Raw genomic sequence first — 26,297 nt, 5'->3', positions numbered from 1 at the left:
CTCTCCCCGTCCTCGTCCTTGTCCCCTGACACCATGAATGCTCTTGGGCCCCAGAGTTTCCTTCCTGGCCCCCTCCCCTCCCATTTGCCCTTGCCCACTCCTGTGTCTGTGTCTCTGTCCACTGTCTGAAACGCTCACCCCAAACAGATGCCATTTGACTTCACCCAGTATTTGCCTAACATCTGCCAGGACAATTATATTTAGCCTTGTATTCAAGACTTTCTGACTCCAGAGTTTCCTCTCCCCTTCACTAAAATCATAACCATGGAAGGCAGTGACTACAGTGACTATACAGGGTCTTTTCTTTTCTTTTCTTTCCTTTTTTTGTATTGGGGATTGAACCAGGGGCATTTTGCCACTGAGCTACATCCCCTGTCCTTTTCATTTGGAGACAGGGTTTGCTAAGTTGCTGAGGCTAGCCTCAGATTGTAATTCTCCTGCCTCAGCCTCCAGAGTCACTGGGATTATAGATATACACCACCATGCCCAGTTTTTCTCTCTTTAAGTTCTCTACAGCTCTTAGTATGGTGGTTTATACAAAACAAACGCTCAACAGCTATATTTACATGCATTAAAACTTAACAAAATGTATAAATGCATTCTACTGTCACATACAACTCATTAGAACAAATAAAAAAATTTAAAAAAGAACTATTGTTTAGCACATCAATTAAATAAAGGACCCAACTAGAACATTTTCCTGAGATGGAAGTCTTCACCGTGGATCACGACACTGTTAGAAAGCTAAATGCATGGAGGGTCCCAGAGCACCAGTCCAAAGCTGCTCCGCGATGGGACTAGGGGACTCTGGTTCATGTTCCTAACCTCAGATTGTTGAGGTATGGCCTCATTATTCCTGGCAGAGCAAATCACATGCTCAACTATTTACCCATTTGGAATTTTGGTGACAAGAGTTGGAAAGAAAACTCTTCAATTCTTGATTATGAAAATGACCTAACAACCAGAAAAAAGAGAAAAATTTAAGTTGCTCATGATTTTTAACAACATAACACAAGGGCAGTAATTTTATAGTTTCTATGTTTTTAATATCCATGTTTTTACATAATATTGAGTGTAACTGCAATTGCGTATTGCGCCCACACCTAACATGGTATTAGGTTTGATCTGTATCTTCTAGGAAGGCTTACCCACGTGTCTGTTCCCTTGTTACTCAGATCCTCTGATTGCTCGTTCGGATTGTCTGATGGGCTGTTATAAATGATCCTGAGTGAATATCTTTATTCATATAACTTCACAGTTTCTGGATTGAAGGTGTGTCTCAGAAATGAGATTACTGGTTATAGTGTTGGTCACATTCTATTTACTTGTTTGGTTTTTAGAGGCTATGTAAACTTTTGGTTGAAAGAATGGGCACTCCTTCTTTGTTGGATGAAGTTGTTTCTGTTGTTAAATCTGTCGGTCAGGAGCAAGCATTCTGGGTATTTGGGGTGCCCAGCATTCTGTACTGGGGAACAGACACAATAATGATGACGTCAGGGCTCCTTCCTCCTTCAGGCTACTATTTCACCAGAAGAGCAGGCTGTGGCTGACGCACAGAGTATCCTGGCTGACGTTGAGATGTCTGCGGTAATTTCTAGAACAGTCTAGACAATGTCGAGTTCTGTGACAGTTGAAATACTGGAAAAGTGTTCATGGAGAAAATAGATTTGAATAAAATGAGATGGTGCTTCAAAGCAAATTTTCAGTACAGAGAACACTTCCAGTTAATTTTCTTTACCTAACTAACTCTTCCTGGAGATAAAATAATGCTCTTCTGTTTCCAAATATTAATTGCAACTAAAGTCGTGATGACAACAGAGATTTATAACTGATGCTCGGTTTTTCTGAATTCTTGCTCATTTTAATTCTAAAATTAAATTCGGTAAGGAGCCCGTTGGAATAGAAATCCTTTCAGAAATGTTGCTTCTTCATCCCTTAATATGAAAAGTATGAATTTTTTATTAGTTTTGACTGAATTACAGTTTATTTTTGCCTGAGACTAAACACGGGTTTCGTAATGGTGCGTGCTGTGTCTTTTGCCAGCGGGTGATGCGTATGTCATTTCAGACTTAGTTTGAAGTGTGGACCTGCTTTTCCCTGACCAAACAGGGTGTTCCTGAGGCAGATCTGGACTCCGGAACAGCTTCTCGCTCCTGGCAGTCTCACCTGAGTGTGGGCCAAAGTACACTGGCCGGCTGTTGTCCCTTTTGAAATGACAGGATTCTGGTGTCGCAGCCATAATTTCTTCCATGCATTAAGGCGAGGCCTCTGTTCCAGAGGCCCTCAGAGATTTGTAGGGAGGGGACTCAGACAGGGGGACGGAGAAGTTGTGATTTGGCACAGCAACCTCATAATCCCAGCTGCTCTCCGTGTACCGTGGCGGAAGCTGCTGTCTTCTCAGGGTTCAGTATTTCAGGGAAGGATGTTCGCCTTGGGACTTGATGGACGAGTTCAGAGGTGCCTGTTGAAGTCCAGGTTGGGGTGGAGGGTGAAGGAAGACGTGCTTGTCAGAGGAAACGGGACGCCCAGGACAGTGTCAGGTGAGAGCCTAGGGTTCCCAGTAAGGGGTGCCCTGGAGACTCAAGAGGAAGTGCCCCCCGCCCACCTGGCACAGCAGTAGCGCCCAGGGTGCTCTCTGTTTTCAAGTCTCTTGCTCATAGGTGTCCAGCGCTAATGGCCAGCAGTGCCACACGACAGGTATTTTCATAGAGAGACCAGCAAAGCTGAGCATATACAAATGGGAGAACCCAAGTGCTCACGGGGTCTTGGAAGGAAAACCATCTTGATTCGTGTCCTTGTCTCTGGGGAGAGTCGCCTTTGTGCGAGCCTGCTGCCAGAACTCTCTCAATGGATGCCTAAGGCACCCAAGATCTCATCTTTTGAAAACGAGAATTAATGGGCTACAATTATTGCCTAAACACCCCACGAGCACTCAGACATGCAAAAGACTGAAGTGGCCTATTATCTTGGGCACTTTCATCCAATTTATTTTACTGAAGACTTTAAAGTTACGATGTTTACACATCTGGCCTGCAATTTGCCTTCAGCCTTATTTGAACGATGTGGGAGTCTGTGCTAGCTGTACGGCATTACCCTGACTGCACCGGCCCGTGCATTACTAGAAACCCGGGAAGATCTTCTGAGGGCTTCTACTTTAGGTCAGGTGGGTTTTATTCAGGTTTCAGACATCTCTGAACTTAGTGTAGCTGTATTTCCCATTAGAGCAGAAAGGCTTTTTTAGTCACTAGTTCCCATTGATCAGTCCCCTGGGACTTGTAAAAATGTGAATCTTTGTTTCATAATAAACAATTTTGAAGCAGATAAGGTTTTCCTTCATTTTATTCTTTCAGTGGAATCCATGCTATTTGCGAGTCGGTGGGGAAATTGAGACTTCTGGGAGAAGAGGTCGCACACACCCAAAGGAAGAAGAATCACTAGACTTGTGCTAATCTTAGAGTTGGTTTGGTCTTTGATATTACTAAGCAGGAAGTTTCTTTTAAGTCCCTGGAGACAGACATGGCTAGGGGGCTATATCTCACCAGGCACAAAACGGCAGGGTCTGGATTGTTGTCCCAGGAAGAAAGGAAAGGCAAAGACCTAAAAAGCCCTCCAGAACAATGTCTGGCAGAGTATCCTTAGTGACTTGGATATGATGGGCAAAGGATAAAAAGGAATTAAAGACCATCCAATCTCAAATCCTTGGCTCAAATAAGTTGCGGGTTCAAACATAGATAGGAAGATCTGTTTCTATTCTCTTACTTCTTTTCCTCCTTCTTGAGCCCAACTTCTTAAGGCATTGACAAAGAAAAGAGAAAGTAAGGGTGATTTCAGTGCCTGCCTGATGAGTCACTGGGTGTGGCTGTTCACTTGCACAGTGTGAACCAAGTAATGAACCAGAGAGCAGATGAAGTAAATACCATGCCCATATTATTTGCTTTATGCTTATTTTTTCTTGAGGCTGAAAGAAAAGACAGGATGCGGTTATTTACACTCTTATCTGCATTAGAATGGAATTTATCTTCCTCTCCTAAGGGTGTGGGATGTGGGGGGACTAATCCAATACCCATCTTGCTCTCCGGTGACACCAGCAGATATCCCACCCCTCAAGTGGAGCTTGACATGAAATGTTCTTTTAAATTACAAAAGAATATTGTTCATTGTAAAGTAATGTAAACAAAGTAGAATATGTAGATGCAAAGTCAAAGTCATCTGTTCAGGAAGTAATCCAGTCCATATTCAGGCATTTGCATACATACATACTGATAAATATATATGTACACACACACACACACACACACACACACACACACATATACAACATTTTTAAACAGATGGGACATTTTCTGGTTTTACTCTACATATTTTTTAAAAGCCTCTTTTCTGTTAATGTGTGCTGAGCTCCACAGAGTTTGGTTTATTTCCATGGTCAGTGGGAAGCAAACTATCCAGCAAGTAGAGACTGAATTTGGATTAGCAACTCTTCCCCTTACTGGCCTTGTGATCAGAGATTCTTTCCTTGGGTTCCTCATCTGTAAAATGGGGAAATAAGGGCATTTATCTCACAGTGTCTTTGGGGGGAATAAATCAGACATGAAGCAGAGTGAGGGCCTGCAACGTGCCCCATGAGCGGTGCATGTCCGAGCAGTGTCCAGGCGTGGGACGGCTCCTTTCCTCTTCGGCAGTTCTCCACAGTAGATCTGGGACTTGCCAAAATATCTGATTCTAAATCCTCACTTTTGGTGTGCTGCTGCCAATTATATTAATATTTTATTAAGGTTCTCTCGTTATTTTCCGTTTCTTTTGGAGACTTAGATAGAAAGCATTTGCCATTAAAAATTTTTATCTTTGAGGGTCCTTCCTTCCTTCCTTCCCTCCTTCCTTCCTTCCCTTCTTCCTTCCTTCCCTCCTTCCTTCCTTCCTTCCTTCCTTTCTTTCTTTCTTTCTTTCTTTCTTTCTTTCTTTCTTTTTCTTTCTTTCTTTCTTTTCTTTTCTTTTCTTTTCTTTTTTTTTTTTCTTTTGTGTGTGTGTGTTCTGTGCCCTAGGTGTTAGGGACATGTAATCAGAGAAAGTGCACATAAAATTTTTCTAGGTCATGTGGGCAAGGATTGAATTTGTTTACTAAGGAGCCATGTCTTTATAAGTGTAAAAGTATAAGTCATGTTTTACAACAGTAAAGTCAGGAGTGGGCACGCCTGTGTGCACACATGCACACACACACACACATCCCAGAATCGGTCCTCACACTATCCCGTGTCATTCAAGCTCTTTGCTTTCACAAGCCACGGAAGCTGGAGATTACTCCATAAGTCACCCCTTTGTGTCTGTTTCTCTGCAGGAACCCACTGCGAATTGTACAAGGATCCCTGCGCCAATGTCAGCTGTCTGAACGGAGGCACCTGTGACACTGAAGGGCTGAATGGCACCTGTATCTGTGCACCAGGGTTCACAGGCAAGTGATCCGTGCACTGGGTCTTCAGGTTTATCATCGAGCCCCTGATATTGCAGAGGCTAAGATAGCTCCAAATCCTCGGTGCATAAACGATTGCAAAATGGAAATACAATTTATAAGATGCGGGGAGGTAATACTCAGGTGAAGATCTATTTTAAAACAATCGGCTGTGTGTCATTAAATGAGGCTCCTCTGAAATGAGTTTGGTGCTTAGATTTGCTGAGACTGTCATTGCTATGTAGTTTCAGAGCTATAGCTTTGAAACATGAGAAATGAGCCCTTAAGTGAAGACCAGAGAGTGTGCGTGGGAATGCAGGTCAGGAAGGAAGGAACGTGTCTTCTACTGAAATTGCATTCAGCTACTACGTTTCTTTTTATTGAATGACATTAAAAGTAACAGAATTTTGAAAAGTCAATTTTGGTGGTGGGGAAAGTTAGGGAGACCCTCCAGATTGGGCGGCTATTTCTGGCATGAGTACAGATGCTGCTGGAGAGGGTCAGGAGGAGTGGATGGGAGAGTGTGTGGGGGATCCAGGGCTGGTTCCCAGGAGCCTTGAGGGCCACTGAACAGTGTCAGGAAGTCACTTCTCGATTGAGGTGTACAGCCTAGCTTGGGGTCTTTCTTCAAAGCCAGCTCTTCCATGAGCTTCAGGGAGTTGGTGAATCTCCAAACGTGGATGTGAAGTGTTCCATGGACATGTCTGTGCTGAGAAGAGGTTCTTAAAATTTCATCAGATTCTCAGGAACTCTGAAACCAGTGGAGTAGGAAATGTTTTCCCAACAGAACCCAGGAGCCCTGAAATTCAAAGAGCAGGACAGTCTGTTTTCAGGGCTTTGCTTACCCAGCAAAGGCACAGGGTCACTCTGGTCTGCAGGTTGGGAGAGGCTGACTCTCAGGTGTCCCTGGAAGAGTGGGCAGGTAAGCCACCAAAAACAAGAGCTGCCCCAGGCTAGAGAGCAGCTTGCTGGCCTGGCCCTGCTGAGTCCCTGTTGTCTCTAAACCCTGGAGAGGTTTGCAGAGTCTCCTCCTCCTTCACCCCAGGGGAGCCTCATCTGTGCTGGGGGGGGAGAGGGGACAAGAGCCTCCAGGTGGAAGAAGCACCTCCTGATCTCTCTTCTATGTATCTGTGCAATGCTCTGTGCTTTCTTTTTTGATTTTCCTGGGACTGAGAAATGGGCTTATTCCAGAAAACGATTCACAGATGGTTTTGTTTTACTGAACTGTTTAAAAACACACAGAGACATTTATATATCAGTCAGGGGAGGTAAAAATAATACTGGGGAAGTATTCTGGATTTTTTTTTCAGATATTTTTATTCTATCAGTAATAAAGGACATGGGAGAAAAAAAAAATAGAAAATATGGGACTGTAGAAAAATCCACCACTTTAAACTGCACTACTAGGACATTATTATTATTAACATTTGGATCATTTAGATATTCAGATATTTTTCCCAAAGGTCTAGGTGTAGAGTAGACAATAACTAGTGTGTATTCATGAACATCAGGAGCATAAAAGGAATCAAACTACCCATTACTAATATGTAACCCATTTTTCACTTAAAATATATCTATACCATGTGTTTCCATATTAAGAAATATGCTTCTATGTGTCATTTGTACTGGTTGGTTGTATATCCTTGTATGAAATATCATGATTTTTTTCACCCACCTACAATTTGACCTTTCCCTCTTGTAAACAACATCAACAGGGATATTCTTGCATACTTGTGTTCGTATTTTTTTTTTTTTGGTATAATTTCCCAAAAACATAATCTCAGAATCTAGGCGAATACATACCTGTTTCCACGTTATTCTCCAGGAAAACAAAACAAAACCAGACAAAACAACGACAAAACGAACACACAAACAAAAACAAAAATAAACATCGTGCCGACATTCACTCCTCTAAGAATGACACAAGTATTTATTTTGTCATTTGACACAAATATTCCAGAATCCTCATCTGGTTGGCAACAGTGCCATTCTAATGCTGTTCTAATTTGTCTAGCTTTGATTCCTGTGAGGTTGAAAATACAATGTATTTCTTGTCATCTGTGTTTCTTCTCCTCCGAGCCTTCTTTGTCCAGAACTTTCATACTAATCTTTATTCTTTTTGATTTGAAATAGCCTTTTGTTTTAAGTATATTATGTTTTATCTGACAAGGTCATAAATATTTTACCTTTTATATGTGTCTAAAATGTCTTACTTTGTACAAATACATTTTAATTTTATACACCGAATATCAATACTTTCTTTTGGTTTCTTTTGTTGTCTTTTCATGAAAGATTCTATCCATCAAGACTATAAATATTCGCCTGTATCATCATAATCATGTGTGACTTTATTTTGTGCATTTACATCTTTATTCTACTTGAAATCATAACCTCTCCTCTGGAATCTTTAGCAGATCCCCAATTGCCTGCTCAGCACACTCTGGGGTATCTCAAACACCTCAGATGATAGATTCTCTTCTTTCTTCTTTAAATATTTGCTAGTTTATCAAATGTTGATACTACTGCACCAGACCGTGCTGGCAAGAAACTGGGGGTCGTCCTGACACCTCTTCTTCCTGTCGACGTGCATCCAGCTGCCAAGGACTCCAAACGCCTCCCCTTGGCAGCATCGGCCCCAGGCCGCCTGTGCTGCAGGCAGCCCTCGACAGCCCCACAGCTGTTCACCAATCCCAACCCGTTTCTACATCATAGCAACGTATCTAGATCTATTCTATCACCATGTCGATCATTCTAGCTTTCCCTTGTGGATGCAGAGACCATACAAAATGTCATCTAATCTGGCCACTGCTATTGGCATTTTATTGTCCTTTAAGGGTAAGTTCAAAGTCCTTGTGCTGATCATTAAGGCCTGAGAGATCTGGTCCCATCTAGCCTTTCCATCTTTGTCCTGGGTGCTCTGCCTGCAGGGTCTGGAAGACACCTCACCAGGCTGCTCTCAGTAATGTTTTTTTCCCGTCTCCTACCTTCCGGTCACCTCTGCTCACCCTCCACCCCGGCCTCCGCTGCACCCATGTGCACTCAGCCAGCAGGCCCACTCTGATCATAGGGAGCAGAAGGATTCACTGAAGTAGGTTCAGACAGCACTCCGCCTGGTCTTTGGAAGCAACAAATGCCAATCTATTCAGCCCTGGGAAGTTTCCAGCTTGCAGAAGACCACAGAATAGCTGCAGAAGTAGTTTGGGGAATTGTGCTGCTAATGTGTTTTACAGAACACTGGTCCCAGGAGATGCGCCATGGAAAAAAGGTTCTGTGTCCAAATAAGTTTGAGATGTGGTATATGCCACATGGAAATTCCTAAAGGATGCTCACATTCTGAGGGCTCTCAGCAATCTCAGTCAAGAGTCTTATTCACCTTCGTTTATTTTCTGAATATATTAGGTCATAGAACCATTTTTCTCCTTTAAGAAAAAATCTTTTGTACCCTGAGAACTATTGTTCCATGGGAGAGGTTGATAAAATATTAACTTCTTCAACATAAGAAATGTAGTAGCCTCTGTTCTTAGAGGTTGCTGCCTTGGAACCAAATAATTTTTTATTGTACTCAGGGTTTAACAGAACTTATACTTTGTCACTAGTTAGTGTTTGAGAGCTCCCATATTGACATAATGGGATGAATTAAGCAAACGATTGTAATTTAATTAAAGGGACTCTCTCCTTTGGGTCCAGACCCTTCAGTCTCAGGTCGGCAGGCAAACCCTGGGATGTGCTGTGTGGAGGACATTTTTTTTTTCTTGCTGATCTTGGACTTCTGATTGAAAATAATCCCCTCTAATCCTGGAACCCCTGTTCCCACCATAAGGATCTTCTCCTGGGCTAAGTCCTTCCTGCTTCCAGCTCTTGACTTGGGTTCACCTGGTCCCCAAGGCTTTGCCATTCTGACAGGCGTGTCGTCATTGCTCATTGTGGTTTTAACTTGAATTTCTGTGATGATGAATGATGCTGAGCATCTTTTCATGTGCTTATTTTGACACCTGATAGCCACTTGGGTCAGTGCTCTCTGATCTTCCATCCATTTCCTGACCCTGTCACATTATAAAGGCCGCGTACCCTCAATGTGACTTGCAATCCTCACTGTGGACCCCAATCACCTCCTGAGGCTGTGTTGATCAGGGTTCCCCACCCTAGCGTCCCTTTCCCTCCTTTCCTTACTTTCCTCTTTGGAGGGAAGTCACTCTGTGTAGCCCACCCCTAATCTGGGCAGGGGTGGCTTGTGTTCCCCTCTCTGAGGATGGAGCAGCTGCAGAAACTCTTCAGAATTCTTCTTTGTGAGAGATTTGTTTTTGCTCCTTCATTTGTTTGTTTATTCAGTCATTTATTTATATTAATGGGGTGCTCATGGGTGTTTATTTTATACTTTGGGTTACAATTTAATACTTTTAAATGTTTTGTTGCTCAAAATATTCCTGCTTTGGCCATTCGGAGCTCTTTCAGTTGGCTCCAGTGTTCCTTTGACATAACCCCATTATGCAGGGTGGGCATTGTTGCTGTCTTTTGTTTCTTCAATTTTTTTCTTCTTTTTTTTCTTTTCAGTACTAGGGATTGAACCTGGGGGCACTTAACCACTGAGCCACATCACCAGTCCTTTTTTATTTTGAGACAGGGTCTTGCTGATTTGCTTAGGGCCTCACTAAATTGCTGAAGCTGGCTTTGAACAGGCGATCCTTCTGTCTCAGTCTCCTGAATTATCGTTGTTTTTTTTTAATATGTACTTTCTAGACCTCAAGTTGCTCCAGTCTTATCCTGTGTTTTTCCTGCTCCAGTCCTAGAGAATTACCCACTTCTCCAAGGTTCCTGGATTCCTTATTAGAGAATGATTTGAGAAATAAAGATCGGGGTACTAAGATGCTCACCACTGCTGGGGTGTCATTACTTTCAGGTCCTCTCAGCTGATGGAGCAAGGAGGACTGTTGGGTATGCTAACCTGCACAATATGCACATCTATGAATGCTGCACCCAGAGCCCCCTGTACCTACGGGAAGCCAAGCATGAGTTCACAGCGATGTCTCCAACTCTGTTCCATCCCCACGTGGATCATTCCAGCTGTCTCCCTTGCTTAGGGGTCAATTCCCACTGAATGGCAACAGTCCTGGCTCCTGCCCTCAAATAACCATTTACTCAATTGGTCAGTTCCAGCGCACACATGTAGCGGTCTCAAAATTGTTAGCTGGTGTCCAGCTTGTTCTCATAGAGTCTGACCAGTGCTACTCACTCTGCTACTAAGGTCAGCACGTCCCCACAGCATTTGTTAACACTTACCTTCTTTTTCCACAGATATGTCCTTTCCTGGGATTTTCTAACCGGAGGTTCACTTTTCTTTTCTTCGCCTAGAGAACATTTTCTGAAGCATTATTTGTTGAAAAGACTGCTTTTTCTTCATTTAATTGCTTTTGAACCTTGGTCAAAAACCAGTTGGCCATTTTTATGGGGGTCGATTTAGTGTTCTCCATTTTTTTCGTTGACTTGTATGACTATTCCTCTGCCAATGCTACTCAGCCTGGTTACATAAAAGCTATTGTAGCTATGTAGCTATTAAAATTGGGCAGAATGTTTTCTAGGACTTTATTCCTTTTTTAGTTCTATTTTTTTCCCCCAAAGTTGTTTGGATGCTGGTCCTTGTGGGTTAATTGTTGGGTGAAGCAATTTGGTTGTCTTTTTTTTTTTTTTTTTAAAGTGCTGATCTTTCTCTGTGGCAGGTAAGTTATTTGCCAGTCTGGTGGATCCTTTCAAGGTTTATTTTACATTCTGGGGAGGTAATTCCAGTATAGCCTTTACTCTTAGGACAGTTTTGCCCTCATGCTAAGAAGTGAACTTTTGTGGCTTCATTGATGCAGTGGGTGGCCAATGAACTGTGAGATTTTGAATACTTTCCAATCCTCTCTGAGTTTGGAAACTGCTCATCTTCCATTTTGTCTGCCAGACTCCTAGAGTTCCATCTCACACACAGTATTCAGCATGGAACCCAAGGGACACAGCATATTTCTGGTACTCTTTGTCTGAGTGGCTCTATCTTCTGTATTTGGTCTTCCCTACAAATTACCTTGGCCTCCACAAACTCCAGTCTTTGTCTCCTCAATTCAATGAGACCGTTGTGTTCTAAATTGGCCCCAGGCAGAGATCCAGGCTGAGTGTGGAGCTCAGCTGCTTTGTTTCCTTCCCTGCAGCTGACGTCCAACTCTTAAACACGGTTTTATTTTTCATGTATTTCAATCCAGTTGTCTAGTTGTTTATAGTGGGAGGACAGGACAGGGTCTGGTTACTCCATCTCGATAGAAAAAGTTCCAGATAATTTTTTAGATATATCATCTGGAATAAAATTATCATGAAGTATGAGGGGATCAGAGTGGAGGTATCCACTTCCATGCCTGGTACAGGGGCAGTCGATGTGTAAGATGAGACTTTAGGATGATGGTCATCAATATCATCCAGGGTGGATTCTGTTAGCCCAAGGATTTCTAGCAATAGTGACTGGATTTGTTTTGTTCTGTTTTGCATTTCCTAATTTTTCTGGAGAAGGCCTATGGAATTAATTAGGACTCTTGTAGACTTGCATAAGTGCTACCAAAGATACCTACTATGAATATTGCCCCTTAGAAAGCAGTAGATTAAAAAGAAATTATAGCCCATTTAGAGCTCAAACCCTGGTTGCCAGTCCTAGGCAAATAGAAATTTCATTTGGCATCAGGAGCGGTGGTACATACCTGTATTTCCAGCAACTCAGGAGGCTGAGGCAGGAGGATTCCAAGTTTGAGGCCAGCCTCAGCAATTTAGCAAGGCCCTCATTAACTTAGTGCTTAGTGAGACCCTGTCTTCAAGTAAAAAAATAAAAAAGGACTCGGAATATAGCTTGGTGGTAAAGTGTCCCTGGGTTTCAGCCCCAGTATCTTAAAACAAAATAATTTGGTAACTCTTTTCACAAATGTTACTTAAGAATCATAGTGATTTAAGAGCAACTGATATTTTTCTAACTCAATTAAAAAAAAAAAAAAAAGAGTAAGTCAGCTAAAAAGTCAACTGGCTCAGGCCAGCAGAGGCTTGAAGGTTTATTGAGTTAGCTATTAGTAAGGAAACAACATACCTAGCACTAAGAACTCTTCTAATAAAATAAGCTGAAATGCAAATTAGTACTAGAATTTCAGGGTGTTGAAATGCACATAAAAACTTAATGCTCTTAAATACGCGGAAATGTAAGTGAAGTCATACTTGTTTCCCATAATTCATAAGAAGCCTTGGAGCGTTTTGTGTCAGCTGATGGCAAGAAGCACAGTCACTGTGGTGGAGAGCAGTGGAGAGCAGTGGTCCTCCACAGGGTCTCCCGGTTGGAAACCCTCTTGGTGGCCCCACGACCAGTCACCCCATCTCCCTCCTGTGCTCCCCATCATCTGGATTCCACTACAGGACACAGTGAAGGCCCCAGGCTGAGAGCCAGGGGAAGTGATTCAGCTCGGAGGGCAGGAGAGCCATCTGCTGACCAGGCCACTGGGGGACAGGTGGAGGCACACAGCGGCACACGCATCAGTGACTGCCTGCTGACCTGTCTGAGTGAAGATTATGTGGTTATCTTGTTCATCCCAAGTACAGCTCCAAGAACACCAGGGCAGAGCGAAGCAGCATGACATCAGTCCCACACTCTCTCTGGACCCCAATTCTTAGGATCATGGTTTGCAGATCTTTGGTGATATTTTCCCCCATCCTCTTCATTTTGTATCAACTCTTTCCAATCTGATGGTTCCCAAGGACAGACCATTTTAGGGATCTTGGACTTCTGCCTATGTTGGAGCCCCTTAGTGATCCAGGTCCAATCTGACTGCTCTGAATTTGGCCCTCACCTCTGTGGAGGAGCTCTGGACCAGAGCGGGCTGGACAGACCCAGCCCACAGCTGCACAGCTGCTGAGTTTAGGGAATCAGCTGGGTATGACGTTGCAGTGGACTTGATGGGGCAGAGGGGGACTTTTGAGTTTTTGCCAGCCTATTGAGGTAGGGGGAGTCAGGCCACCTCTGGGGCTCTTGCTGTGCAGGTAACAGGGCATCTCATTTAAGAATCTGCAGTGTTCAGATTTCCAGCTAAAGAAAGCCATCTTTAATAAATGCCTCGATTATCTTGTCTTCCTAAGTGGCTGGGATGTTGTCCTGATGGATTCATCCATCAAGGTCTTTGGTTTTGTCCTTCAGCATTTCTAGCACATTCTTGTTTATGTGACTCTTCGACTAGTCTACCCTGCAAAGCCATTTGTAACAGTTTAGTCCCTGTCCTTTTCCACTCAGGGCCATTATCCTATTAATACAAAGACAACCTTTGAAATAGGTTAGCAAGAAGCAATCCATTTCACGTCCTTTCTATTGAAGTAAATGACTGTATTTATTGCAAGAAACAAATTCATTTAGACACTGCCAAATTATAATCACACTAGTATGACCAAGACATAGCAAATATTTCATTCGACAGATTTTACTTTAAAAATGAAATAGTCAGATGCCAGGTACATAAAGACTGTGAGATGAAACAGATGTGAAATATTTTAGTGTGAGATTCTCCCTCTAAAAGCCTCTGTGCATGACATACAGTAGTCTTCCAAGTGCAAAGTAAACCAATAGCAGATAGAAAAGCAATATAACGTTAAATAACCCTGGAAGTAATTACCTGAATATACTGAAATATTGGCTTTCAAAAATGGACAAAATATTTGATTTTGCTCTTCTTAATCTCTATATAGACTATAGAAATGGTGGACTCTCATTTTTCATCCCTTTCTGCATTTAAGCAAATGAGGGCTTATTTTGCAAATTTCCTTTTCTCATTTTCAAACTTTTAGGAGAGACTGTCTCAATTTGAAGTGTCCCTTTCAGTTCTGATGAGAGGCCTTTACACATGAGAACATATTCGATGTGTCTGGGCTCATCACGATGGCTGTAACATCACTTAAAGGTGGCTTTGTTCATATCACTTTGGTAACAAGCTCTTTCCTACAAGTTTATGTTTGGCTTAGAGTGACAGTGTCCCTGGGTCATGGTTTGTAACTTTATACTGTTTCTCTGAAGCCTTTAAGGCCGCCTGGGAAGGCTGGATCTCGTCAGGGTCAGGAGTTTGAAGCTGCATTCTTCTGTATGGGGAAGGACAGACTGGAGGGGACGGCAGCTTCCGGTGAGCTGCCATTTCTCAGAAAGTCAATGTGAGAGCTGAGCTCACCCCCAGCTCCATGACTGTCTGTCCTGAGCTGGACCTGCTGCTCTCCAATCTGCATGTCCTCCAGGCTGCTCTCCAATCTGCATGTCCTCCAGGGATCTGGAAAGTAGAGGAGATTTTATTAATTGACTCAGGCTAGGCACACAGCTGTGTCCAGAAAGAGTGAATGTCCAGTCTACACATGCAAACACTTGGCTACAGAATTATCATAAACAGTGAGTTTTTGGCTTTCTGGGGTCTTGGAAAAATAAATAAGATTCAGCTGCTAAAAATCCAAAATAAAATAGACTTCTTTAACAAATTCGGGAACCTAAGTTTGCTTTTCTGATCAACCTTGAAGGGTTTATTCAGACTTGGGAATCAGCTTCTGTTAACTAGTTAATGGAATAAAGGAGAGATTCTTCTCACCAGTGCTAATATTTTTTCTCTTTTAGTTTTGCTTAAATAAAAGATCCCTTGTCTGGAATTTTTGAGGGTTTATACAAATAGCAGGTTGGGCTCTGCTGCTGGAGGTCATGGTTAGCCGCAGGTCTCCGTTTTGCCTGGGAAGTCTTGGAAGCTGTGAGTGCAACTAGTTTTTCACTACTTTTCCTTATCTCCCTAGGTGAAGAGTGTGACATTGACATAAACGAATGTGACAGCAACCCTTGCCATCACGCTGGAACCTGCCTGGACCAGCCCAATGGCTATACCTGCCACTGCCCTCACGGCTGGGTGGGAGCCAACTGTGAAATCCGTAAGTTTTCTGCAGCCTGACTGCTGGTATTTACTCTTGTCTTTTCCTTCAGCAAGAGAATACCAACTGGGACCAGAAAGTCCCCGTGTCACCCATGAGCAGCAAGGCCCAGGGGATGAGTTACCCTGAGTGACCGGTGAATGCCGATCCCAGCCTCATGCCTTTGCCCCCCGTGTTATGCTGTCCTCACTCCCTCCTGAGTCCCATCCAGCCTTCCCATCAGGATGAGAATTTTCAGATGTCATCCAGAGTTCACTGCTACTCAGGCAGCCAAAAATGTGCTTAACAGAGAAGCATTAGAATCATATCAAAAAAATAGAGTCTCTGTGTTGAAAAACTTAAGAAGCAACACAGAATGTAAATTCACTTTGCACTTATGTCTTCAAGAAGTGTCTTTGAAAGTATTAGGTTCCATCGGTTGCCCAGAGGACGGCCTTACAAGTTTAAAAGCACTGGGGCCTGCTTCAAGCCACGTGTGGTGTGGTGGGTGAACTAGCAGGAGTGTGAAAATGTCGGGATCAAGGTTTGAGATATTTAAACAAGATGAACCAGCATGGAGGCAAAAATGAGAACATTTTCAGTTATTTTAGATAACTGAATCCAACGTTGAAAGGTATTTTCTTCTTCTCTGGATCAGGGGAGTTTGATCCTCTGCAGTGGACAAAATCCAACCATGCTGGTTGGGGGATGCATCCTTCCTGTTCCAGGTGCTTCTCCTGGGGGAACGTTGCATTAGCTCGCCTTCCTGGGCCCTCTCTCCTGCTTTTGCTCCTTGACGGATAATAATAACTTGTCAGCAGCGTGAGTTTGGAAGGAGGCAAATAAGCACCCTTAGCCCCGCTGTCTGAGAGCTACCTGTCTGGAGCCTCTGCTCCTTCGCACTGCAGGGTTACAAGCTCAGGCCCCTCGCCGGTGGTCCAGTACTGCCCGTGGCTGCAGCAGGTTGTTGAATTCTGAATGTCGGGGCAGGAGGTGTCCAGTTCTAGGAAACTCTCTTAACCTCTAACACCAACCTGACCAGTAACAAATGTGTTACTTGACCCCTCCTCTGCTTACTCTGTCTTTCCTCATGGTTCACAGCATGAGAAGGAACAGGGAATCTTCCCAGATGTTCCTATGCAGAGGATCTTAGCTTTCCTTGCTAAAGATGGGTAAGAAACACTCCCGTGTGAAAACACAGAATTCCAATGGTAAAAATGCTAACAGCTGCAATTTGGTATAAGACACGGAAGTTGAGTCTAGTGCAATCTGTTGGAAAGGGTTTTAGGCTTGGTTCAGGGCCTTGGTTCTTACGGTGTGACTGCATCTAGTGGTGCTGAGTTTACTTATCTGCCAGTTTTCATTCTAAATTTTGATAATTCTATGAAGTGAAAAATTTTGTGCCTTGGGGTAGAGTATTTTTAACATATGAAAGTAGAATGAGCAAAGTCAAGAACATGCAGGATATCCTCAAAAAATATCTGAAGAAAATTTTATACAGGTGTAGAAAAAATATCTAAATTTTACGTCCTTTTAGTGATGACAATATAGGTAAAAGATGTACAAAGATGGAACAGGAAAGAGGACTGTTGGCTTCAAAGTCCAGCTCCATCCTGTTCTGGCCATGTGACCTGGGCAAACAAATTGACCCCTCGGAACCTTACTTTCTCACTTGTGGTTATGCTGGGCCTACCCAGATAATCCAGGACACCATCCCTATCTCAGGATCCTCAATTTAATCAATCTACAGAATCCCTTTAGCCATACAAGGTGACATATTCAAGGATTCTGGGGATTAGGGTATGGACATCTTGGGGCACCATTATTCTGCCTACCACACCACTCCATCAACAGCCTCTCTTTCCTGCCACTTGTTCTTGAAAATGATCCTATTTAGAGATTATTTGGAATCATTTTTACCCATCACATCATTGTCCTAATCATTTTGACAAGTATGTGCATAAATGTGACCACACCCATTGAAGGTGAGAATCTGAATGGAATGGATGCTGCTCTCGCTGCCAGGGAGCTGGGTTCCAGGCCTGCCTCTCCTGCGGCCTACCCAACCCCAAGATCATGTGAGGTCACTTCATCTCTCTGGAGCTCACTGTCTTCTTCCATAAAATGAGGGACTCCATGACATGGTTAATGTTCACACTTCCAGCTCTAGTGTTATAGGCTTCATCCCCAAAACAATGTCACAGCATGCCAGGAAGCACAAATGACAAGGCAGAGCCTTCCTTCTACCTTTTTCTGCATGGAACACCACAGAATGTTTACTGTCACATGCAAAAAAGAAAGAAAGGTTCAGAAAACAACATGGAATACTCACAAATACCTAGAGTTATGTGCATATACTGACAACAGACGCCTCCGGGAGGGCTCTACATGTGGAGGTGAATCAGCTTTATCGTTAAACACCACTAGACAGTCTGAACCCCCAGTAGGATTTAAATGCAAATGAATACCATTTTTGCTGCTCCCCAGTTACCTCCTGTGCCCAGTGTTTGCACAAGTAATGAGTGTTTCTTAGAAATTTTCCCCTTTGGAGTTTTTATTTGGTCCCCAATTAGAACAGAAGCAGACACCTAGCAGACTCTGCAGTTATCAAATGCAACAAGAGAAAGGATCCAGGACCATCCTAATGGAGGGGTCCAACGACTCAGGGTTGCTCCGAGGCATTTGTTCCAGAAATTAACAGCAACCCTGGCAAAGTTTTGATTCTCCACCACTTGTTTTAATCAACTTGGGACTGATCACAGTGTTTTTTCTTTGGGCATTAGTGAAAAGGGAAATATGCATTCTTAGAACCAAGGTCTAAAAAAAATCCAATACCTCTTTACATAGTGAAAGTGTTTTGAATCATCTGTGTTGGCACTGACGTTAATTTATGCCAGTCACCCTGGATGAATGGGGGTCGGCTAGTTCTGTACATTGAACGGTTGAGTCTATGGATAAACCATTGAATTAATACTATTCTGTGGTTAAAAAATAGACAAGTGGGTTACCACCTTGGATTATGGTGCCCTCGTACTGGTGCCCAGTAATCAAGGGCCCCCTCATTGCAGGCCTTGAAGGTGGGGCCTGGGTTATAAGAAAGTGAAAGGAACCTGCCTTCAGGAGGTACGGGAGGGCCAATCAGGGTGTCACTGGGCAGCTTTGCATAGGTGCTTCCAGGCCCCAGGGAAGGGAAATGCACTCCTGGCCAGAGAAGAAGTACAGATGCACTCTTGGGCATCTTCCCCTCTATCAGATGGCATCTAATGACAGCCCAAGACCTCCAGGAGGTGATGTTACGAGGAGGCCCTGGTTATGTGACTAGGTTGGGTCCTTCGGTTCTCTGGTTGTCCCTCTTATGTAAACTAGGATGCAACTCTAACCTCCCCCACCCAGATGCCACCTCACTCCTGAAGGTAACAACTGCTGGCCGTTCATGACGTATCCTTGCAGAGGTGGTCGGGCGATGAGCGTCTCCATTTCCTCCCAGATGATGAGGGTTTCTGTGCACCTCTCCGCCTCTGGCATTTGTTTTTAATAATGTATCTTGAAGGTTCATCTGTGTTGGGTCACGCAGATTTATCACATTGTTAATGCCACATGACAGTTCCATTTTGTTGAGGCTCCATAATTTATTTCATAATTTATTTAGGCAGATGATCCTTCTAGCATACCGGAATGAACATTTTATAAATGCATCTGTCTTAGTCTGTTTGGGTTACTATAACCAAATGCCTTAGACTGAGCGATTTTATGCGCAACAGAAATTTAGGACCCAAGAGCGACTTGCAAACCCCATTTAATTCATGATTATTTTATTAAGTACTTTGACCAGCAGGAATGCATCCCTACCTACTTCTCAGGGAATGAAGGTGGCTGATGTGGGAGAAGGCGCGCTGTGGCTGAGAACTCAGCTCTGTGAGTGGAACTGGTTTCAAATCCCAGTTCGGGAACTCACTCACCAGGCGTCAAAGACTGGTGATAAATGTAGATGATAGAGTGAAATGCCTGGCACGTAGTAGGTGTTCAGTGAATGATTGCCTTCATATAAGCTGCCTTCATTCCCTTTAACAACCAGGAGCCTTCAGGTGCCTGCTTAAAATGAATTTTCCCTATCCCTGATGGAATATTGATATTGTAGATGCTTTTGAATTAATAGGTATGAATTTTCTGTAAGTGTAGAATGTTTTAAGGATAATAGGCATTGTATAGGAAGATATATTGGTGATTTAATTAGACTTTGACCTTTGTTTTGGTGGTGCTGAGGATTGAACCCAGAGTGTTGTGCCTGCCAGGGATGCACTCTACCAACTAAGCTATATCCCCAGCCCATGACTTTGACTTTTCATTCTGAAGTAGATACATATCCCATGAGGAGAATCTCTCCTTCCTCTCTGTCTGAACCATTAGTCGGGACAACATGACACCAGGAAATGTTCTTCAGGCCTTTTGACTGCAAACCACAGACAGAAATGTATTTTGCATCTCGATCCTAGATATTACACACAGACTAACACAAATGTAACAAGTGTGTCACACTCTGAGGTGGTCTTCTAAAGGAAAAACGGTGAGACATAAAATTTGTTCATTTTTATGGGGTGCATTATGCTGATTCAGCACATGTATGAATGCATAATCATCAAATCAGGATGATAAGCCTTTCCATCTCCTCAAACATTAATCATTTTATGTGTTGGGAATTTTTCCTTTTCTAGGCATTTTGAAATGTGTCATAGGCTTTTAGCCAGCGGTCACCCAACTCTGCCACGTAGAGGAAGCAGAACTAATCGGTCCTCTCGTTTCTGGTTGCCCTTTATTGAACTTCTTTCCGTCCCTCCTTCCCCGGTCCTCCCCAGTCTCTAATGGTCACTATTCCACTCCACTCTCGTGAGAGTGACTTCCTAGCCTCCACAGATGAGCAAGCACACGTGGCGTTTGTCTCTCTGTGTCTGGCTTATTTCTCTCAACGCAACGACCTCCAATTGCCGCAAATTATAGTTTCATTTTCCTTTATGGCTTAATAATATTCCACGGTGCATACAGAGCACATTTCCTTTACCTGTTCATCCACTAATGGGCTTTGAGGTTGATTCCAAATTCAGCGATTGTGAACAGTGTTGCAATAAACACAGAAATGCAAGTGTCGTTTTCCTACCATGATTTCATCTCCTTTGGCTACATCCCAGGTAGTGGAACTGGTGGGTCTTATGGTAGTTCCGGTTTGAGTTTTTGGGACACCCTGCACAGTTTTCCATGGCGGCTGCACTGACTTTCATTCCACTGCACTGTGTTAAGGTTTGCCCTCCTTTGCCTCCTCACCAGCTTGTCCTTTTTGTCCTTTTGGCGATGGCCATGCCAACTAGGTAAGAGGAGCTCTCGTGGTTGCGTTTCCTGGACGAGTGGAGGGCCTGAGCATTTTTTCATATACTGTTAGCCATTTGAACGTCTCCTTTTGAGAAGTGTCTACTTCGTTCTTTAGCCTGTTCTTTAATTGGTTTATTTGGTGCGTGTGTGTGTGTGTGTGTGTGTGTGTGTGTGTGTGTGTGTTTCAGCTTTTTGAGCTCCTTGTGTATTCTGGATATTACTCTCATGTTGGATGAGCAGTTTGCAAATATTTCCTCCCATTCTGCAGATTGTCTCTTAATTCTGTTATTTCCTTTTCTGTGCAGAAGCTTCTTGGTTTGATACAAATTAACCATTTGTCTACTTTTGTTGCTTGTGCCTCTGGGGTCCAACCTCAATAAGCATTGTCACACCAATGCCATGAAGGGGTTCCCTGTGTTTTCATGTAGCAATTTCATAGTTTCAGGTTTCACACTTAGGTCTTTGATACATTTGAGTTGATTTCTGTGTAAGGTGAGAAGCAAGGATCTAGTTTTAGTCTTCTGCAATACACATATATACACACATTCATATGGACATATGTATGTGTACATATATGTGTATATATATCTGTATGGGTATATATGTACATATATATATATACCCAATTTTACCAGCACCATTTATTAAAGATACTTTCTTATCTTTTCTGTGTTCTTGGCATAGAATAGAGAACCCAGAAATTAATCAGTGTTCATACAGTCTACCGATTTTTGACAAAGGCAGGTTTGATCCCAATACATTGATTTCTACAATCTTTAGTTTGGAAAACACTGCTATTGATTGAGGAGTGAAGCTTTAGAATTGAATCACCTGGGTTTAAACCCAGGTTCTACCACTTACTCTGTGAGTAACCCTGGGTAAGTTACCTCCCCCTAGAATCTCAGTCACTTCCTGAGTAAAATGCAGCTAGTAATGCTGGCTACCTCTTAGCTCTGTAGGAGGAATAAATGAGTCGACACCTCAAACGCTTAGAATAGTATTCTGCACACACTGAAGTCGATAAAGGTCATCTGTTAACCAACATGGCGACCGAAACAGCCCAACACCACCGTCTGGCATCACCACCCGGGTGTCTTGAAGGCATCTCCAGTTCCTTATCTACAAGGCAGAACTCAGGACCTCCCTCACAGCTGGCCCTGCTCCCTGTCAGGCCACAGTGCCTAGTCTCTGCGACACAAGCCAGGACACCAGGGCTTGGTGCTGCTTCTCTTGTGTAGTTCACTCCGCCTCCCACACAGCCTCCCATTCAGCCACTCCTGACTCATTCCCACCTCCCCAGGCCAAGCCGCCAGCTCTGCCCCAGAAGGGCTCCTGCACCTGCCCCTCACACCCGGTCCTCTGCAGTCAGAAGGATCCTTTCAGAGTACAAATCTGAACCCTCAGACCCTCCCTCCCTGCCTGCACCAAGCCTGTTAAACTCCTGCAATCACCGAAGACCAAAGGCCACCCTGTGGCCTGCAGGGCTTCTGGGGGCCCCTTCCCCTCCAGGAAGCATGTCCTCCTTCTGTGCGTCCCTCGGCCTCAGTCCCTCCAGAAGCCATGTCCTTCCAGGCCTCTCCCCTGCTCTGCTCTGCTCCCCGCCCTGGGCCTGGGGTTATCTGGTGCTCTGCCTGGGATCGCCTTCACTTTTCTTCCCCATCCCTGGATGGCGCCCAGTCACCCTCAGGGCCCAGCCAACTGGATGCCCCTGGTGCAGACTCTCTTGATGCTAAATCAGATGAGCGCGCCTTGTCCTCTCCTGTACCTCTGCATAGCTCATCCCTCCCTGACTCAGCCCAGGTGTACATTTATTTGGTGATCATTTGATGGATCTCTGCATCCCTCAAAAGTCTGGTGTCCTAAGACCCCACTGCCCTGCCTCCCTTGCTCCCATCCCTGGCCCATTCCTAATTTGTGCGTGTTTGGTGAATGAATCTCTATGAAGGAGAAAATCTAGTCCTTCCCTTCCCTTTTCTGTGCATTCCTCTTCTGAAAACAAAAAAGGGTTGCTACTTTGTGCTTTTTCATTCTCCTTTACTTGATTGTACGGATAGCCTTTAGGTGTGGAAAACCTAATGGAATTTGAAATCCACCCTTGCAGTTGTTCAGGGCAGTTAAATATCTCAAAAAATATTGATCTACAAAGTGACTCATCACAAAACACCCTCATTCACTTTCACTCTTTTAAAAATAACATAGGTGGTCAACGAACTTGCCTACCAACCTTCGCCAAGGTAAAGTAAAAGCGCAGACCTGGGGAACGTCTCTAGACTAGATAGACAAGTCAGCGGAAGGCTGTTTGGTGGAGTGGAGGTCATCAGCAGAGGCAGTCTTACTCAGCTTGCTGCTGACTGCCTGATTCACCTCCAGCAGCTTCTCGGAGCGTAGCCTCGACCCAGCTACAGGTGTTGGCAGCCAACTGAAATGTGAAATGCGAAAGCACTCGGAGAAGCACAACATCTCAAACAAGTTTAGTTTGAACAAATATGCAAAGGATCCCTCAGGCTCCCGAGCGCTACGTTTTTCCCCACACAGCTTATGTGTGCGTGTTCTTGGTCACGCACCTGCTGGGGCCCATGAGATCATCCTATTCTGCACATTCTGGTTCAGGAGCCTTCCGGGCACTGGGTGGCAGCCAGCATAGTAAATGACTCATGCGATGGGACTCCTGGGATGCAGCAAAGTGATGACTTGCGAGGATGGCACCTGGTTTGGGAGATGGCATTTGCGGCCAGCTGGTGCAGATAAATGTGCTGCCTCTTGGACCAAATATTGGATTTTTTCCACATACTGGCTACTAAACCGATTAGCCTGCAGAGCACCACCTTCATTCCCATCAGAAAAGTTTTAGATGGAAGTTTTAGAGTGGAATCTGGCTTTAAAGAAGAGGACAGGGAAGGGACAATGCAGAGGCTTTAGAAGAAATTTTGATAAACTTTCCCCTCCCCCCCCAAATCCAAATAGCTTGGAACACAGAGATTTGGGAAATGGAGCAGATGGAGAGAAATGCAAACAGTGCAGGCAGCTCGGCAGACCTGGAACACAGCACTGTGTGGAGCACGTGATCCAGCAAGGTGCTGCTTCTGCAGCAGTGGCCATGTGCTTGTGCACGCACTGTGTTTACACAATCAACACAATGTGTAAGGTGTTACACCAAGCATACACGTAGGCCCTAGGAACTCATCAAGGGTCCTATGTCCTCCCTAGTGACCAGATCTGGGCACTCTACCTTGGAGTAGAAACTGTACTAGCCGCCCTCGCGTTGACGCTAAATGCATGTTATACTCCAGCGAGCTTTGGACTGCAGCCTGCGGCAGAATTTTTTAGGGAATGTTATAACACTTGGAAACCAAGTGAATCACGCTTACATTCTCAGCCAGAAAAATGAGCTGTCTCCTGTACACCAGGTATTGCCAAATGAAAGGGCTGCCGATTTAGGGCTTGAGCCTTGGTTCTGGTCTTACAGAACACCTTCTCCCTTCCATCAAGGCTATTTACTTGCTGTGATTTATGTTCCCCGGTTTGCCTGTGTGTGAGTTGGCTCAGATGGAGCAGCAAATGTGCTAATGGCCATTTAGTCTTCCTAAGCTCCTGGAACTGTCTGGGCTTGGCCGGCAGACTTGAATGGCAAAACCAGGGCCTCACAGGTCTCAGTAAAATATTCAGAAATCAGAGGATCTGGATGCAAAGTCAGAAGCCACTTCATACATCCTCTTCTCAAACTCTCTAGAAGCATCCAACACAGGTACATGGCTCATTTTCCTGTTAAGTTTCTAGGAAATGGGTCTGCAGGCCTGGCCTTGTGTTCAGGTGTCCTCCTGAATAATTCCTCAGGCTGCAACTTCTCAAGGTCAAGAAGATGTAGTTAGGATGAGGGGGTGGGTCTAAAGGCCACCAATACTCTCACTGAAAACAGAACAGTGAAGAGGAGTCCTGAGGATTTCACAGGAAGGCATGTCCACTCTTGTTCCCATCCTTCTGTGCATTCCATATCCAGACACCATGCAGGGTGGTGACAGTGGGGACAATGTGAATAAAACAGAGTTGCCCTCTGGTTTCCCATGGGAGCTCAGCTTCTCTTTGGTCATACCCAGCTCTTTCTAATGTGCACAGCTTCCTTTCAAATCCTATTCGCCTAAGCTGGAGTTTCTACTCGTGTGCAGTCTGTAAACGGGGACTGGTTTGACAACCAGTGCCAACCACAGCAAATCCATCCTGTCCTTCCATTTCCACCTGTTGGTACAGTTTGGAACTTGGAGGAAGCACACAGGGTAATGCCCGATTGTCCTCAGCTCTGAACACCTACAATGGAAGACAGCACACCTTCTGTCCTTCCCCTTCCAGCGTGCTGGCTGCTTCTCCTCCTTGGACTTCACATACCATATGCCTTTTTTTTAAATGTGTTTTCTAACCTATGCTCACAGCAGGCCAGCGTGATCTGCATTGTTATTTTCATCTTACAAATGAAGAAAATGGGGCTCGGGGAGGTCAATTGATTTTGGGGTTGGGACTGAAAGCAAGGTGGGTGTGTTCCCAAGGAACACATTCTTTCCTGTTTTGCTGGGAGACGATCTTGCGAGCATTCCTACCCATAGCTCATTGCTTATGGGTTTTTGATGGTTAAAGGAATACACTATTCTCCTTTAAAAGGCTGGAAAAGACGGAGAAGAATAAGAAAGAAATTAAAAATCTCTGTTGTCAGGCTTTCCAGCGGTCACTGTGCAGTGACTAAGACCTCCATTTCTGTCTCCACGGCACTCACCCCAGAGGGGTGCCAGCTTCCTGGACCTCCTCTCTGCCGAAAGGGTAGAGAGGATTGCCCATCATCTGGGGGTTACGGCTCAGGGAGGTGTTGTGGAGGCGCTTAGTCCACAGCGAGGTGCATGTTTCCCTTTTCACTCAGCGTCATTGCCCGTTATCACACTCTGCGAGTGGTCCTGCCTGGGGACATTCTTTCCTCTTCTGCTGTTTACTGAACTCTTTCCATCTCACCTCTAGTTGAGTATTCAGGTTGTTTCCCACTTGTGGGGTGGGCAGGGGGAGAGGGAGTGCAAGTGTGGGGGACCTCTAGTGATATCTGTAACATTTTGTTTTTCAAAAAAAATATAGAAATCAAAAGCAAAAATGGTCAAATGTTAACATCTTTCAACTCTGAGTGGTGATTACATGCGTGCTTATTTTCTGAGCATTTTTCTGAATGTTGACAACTTAACATTTAAAATTTGTGGTGCTAAGATAAGTGTTCTTGCACGTAGGGCTTTGTGCATTTCCAGGGGTATTTCTGCAGCATAAATTCTGAAGTGGGGATATCTGGGTTAAAGTATGTCATTGAGTCCAAGAAGGATTACAGGGCAGTTTGCAGTCTGCATTTCTGTGCCCTCATCACCTATCGTCTTCATGATTTTTAAATGATATTTGGAGCTAGAAGGGGAATTGCTGTTTTTTTTTTCTGTTGTTTGTTTTTTGTTTTTTACCAGGGGTTGAACCCCGGGCTGTAAACCTCTAAGCCACATCCCCAGCCCTTTTTACTATTTTATAGAGACAGGGACTTGCTGAGTTGTTTAGAGTCTCA

The 26,297-nt window shown here is 44.1% G+C and overlaps 1 protein-coding gene across 1 annotated transcript in view; it reads left to right on the top strand.

Moving 5' to 3' along the window:
- Dner (delta/notch like EGF repeat containing) overlaps positions 1–26,297 on the top strand; it is a 301,332-nt gene that overhangs the window by 266,794 nt on the left and 8,241 nt on the right. The window contains exons 10-11 of the mRNA XM_047547772.1: positions 5,336–5,449; positions 15,254–15,385. Of these exons, the coding sequence (XP_047403728.1) occupies positions 5,336–5,449; positions 15,254–15,385 (246 nt within the window). The remainder of the gene's footprint in view (positions 1–5,335; positions 5,450–15,253; positions 15,386–26,297) is intronic.

Source organism: Sciurus carolinensis, chromosome 3 (assembly GCF_902686445.1).
Source record: "Sciurus carolinensis chromosome 3, mSciCar1.2, whole genome shotgun sequence".
NCBI lineage: Eukaryota > Metazoa > Chordata > Mammalia > Rodentia > Sciuridae > Sciurus > Sciurus carolinensis.
Note: the sequence above shows the minus strand (reverse complement) of the source record. Positions and strands in the feature narration are given on the sequence as shown.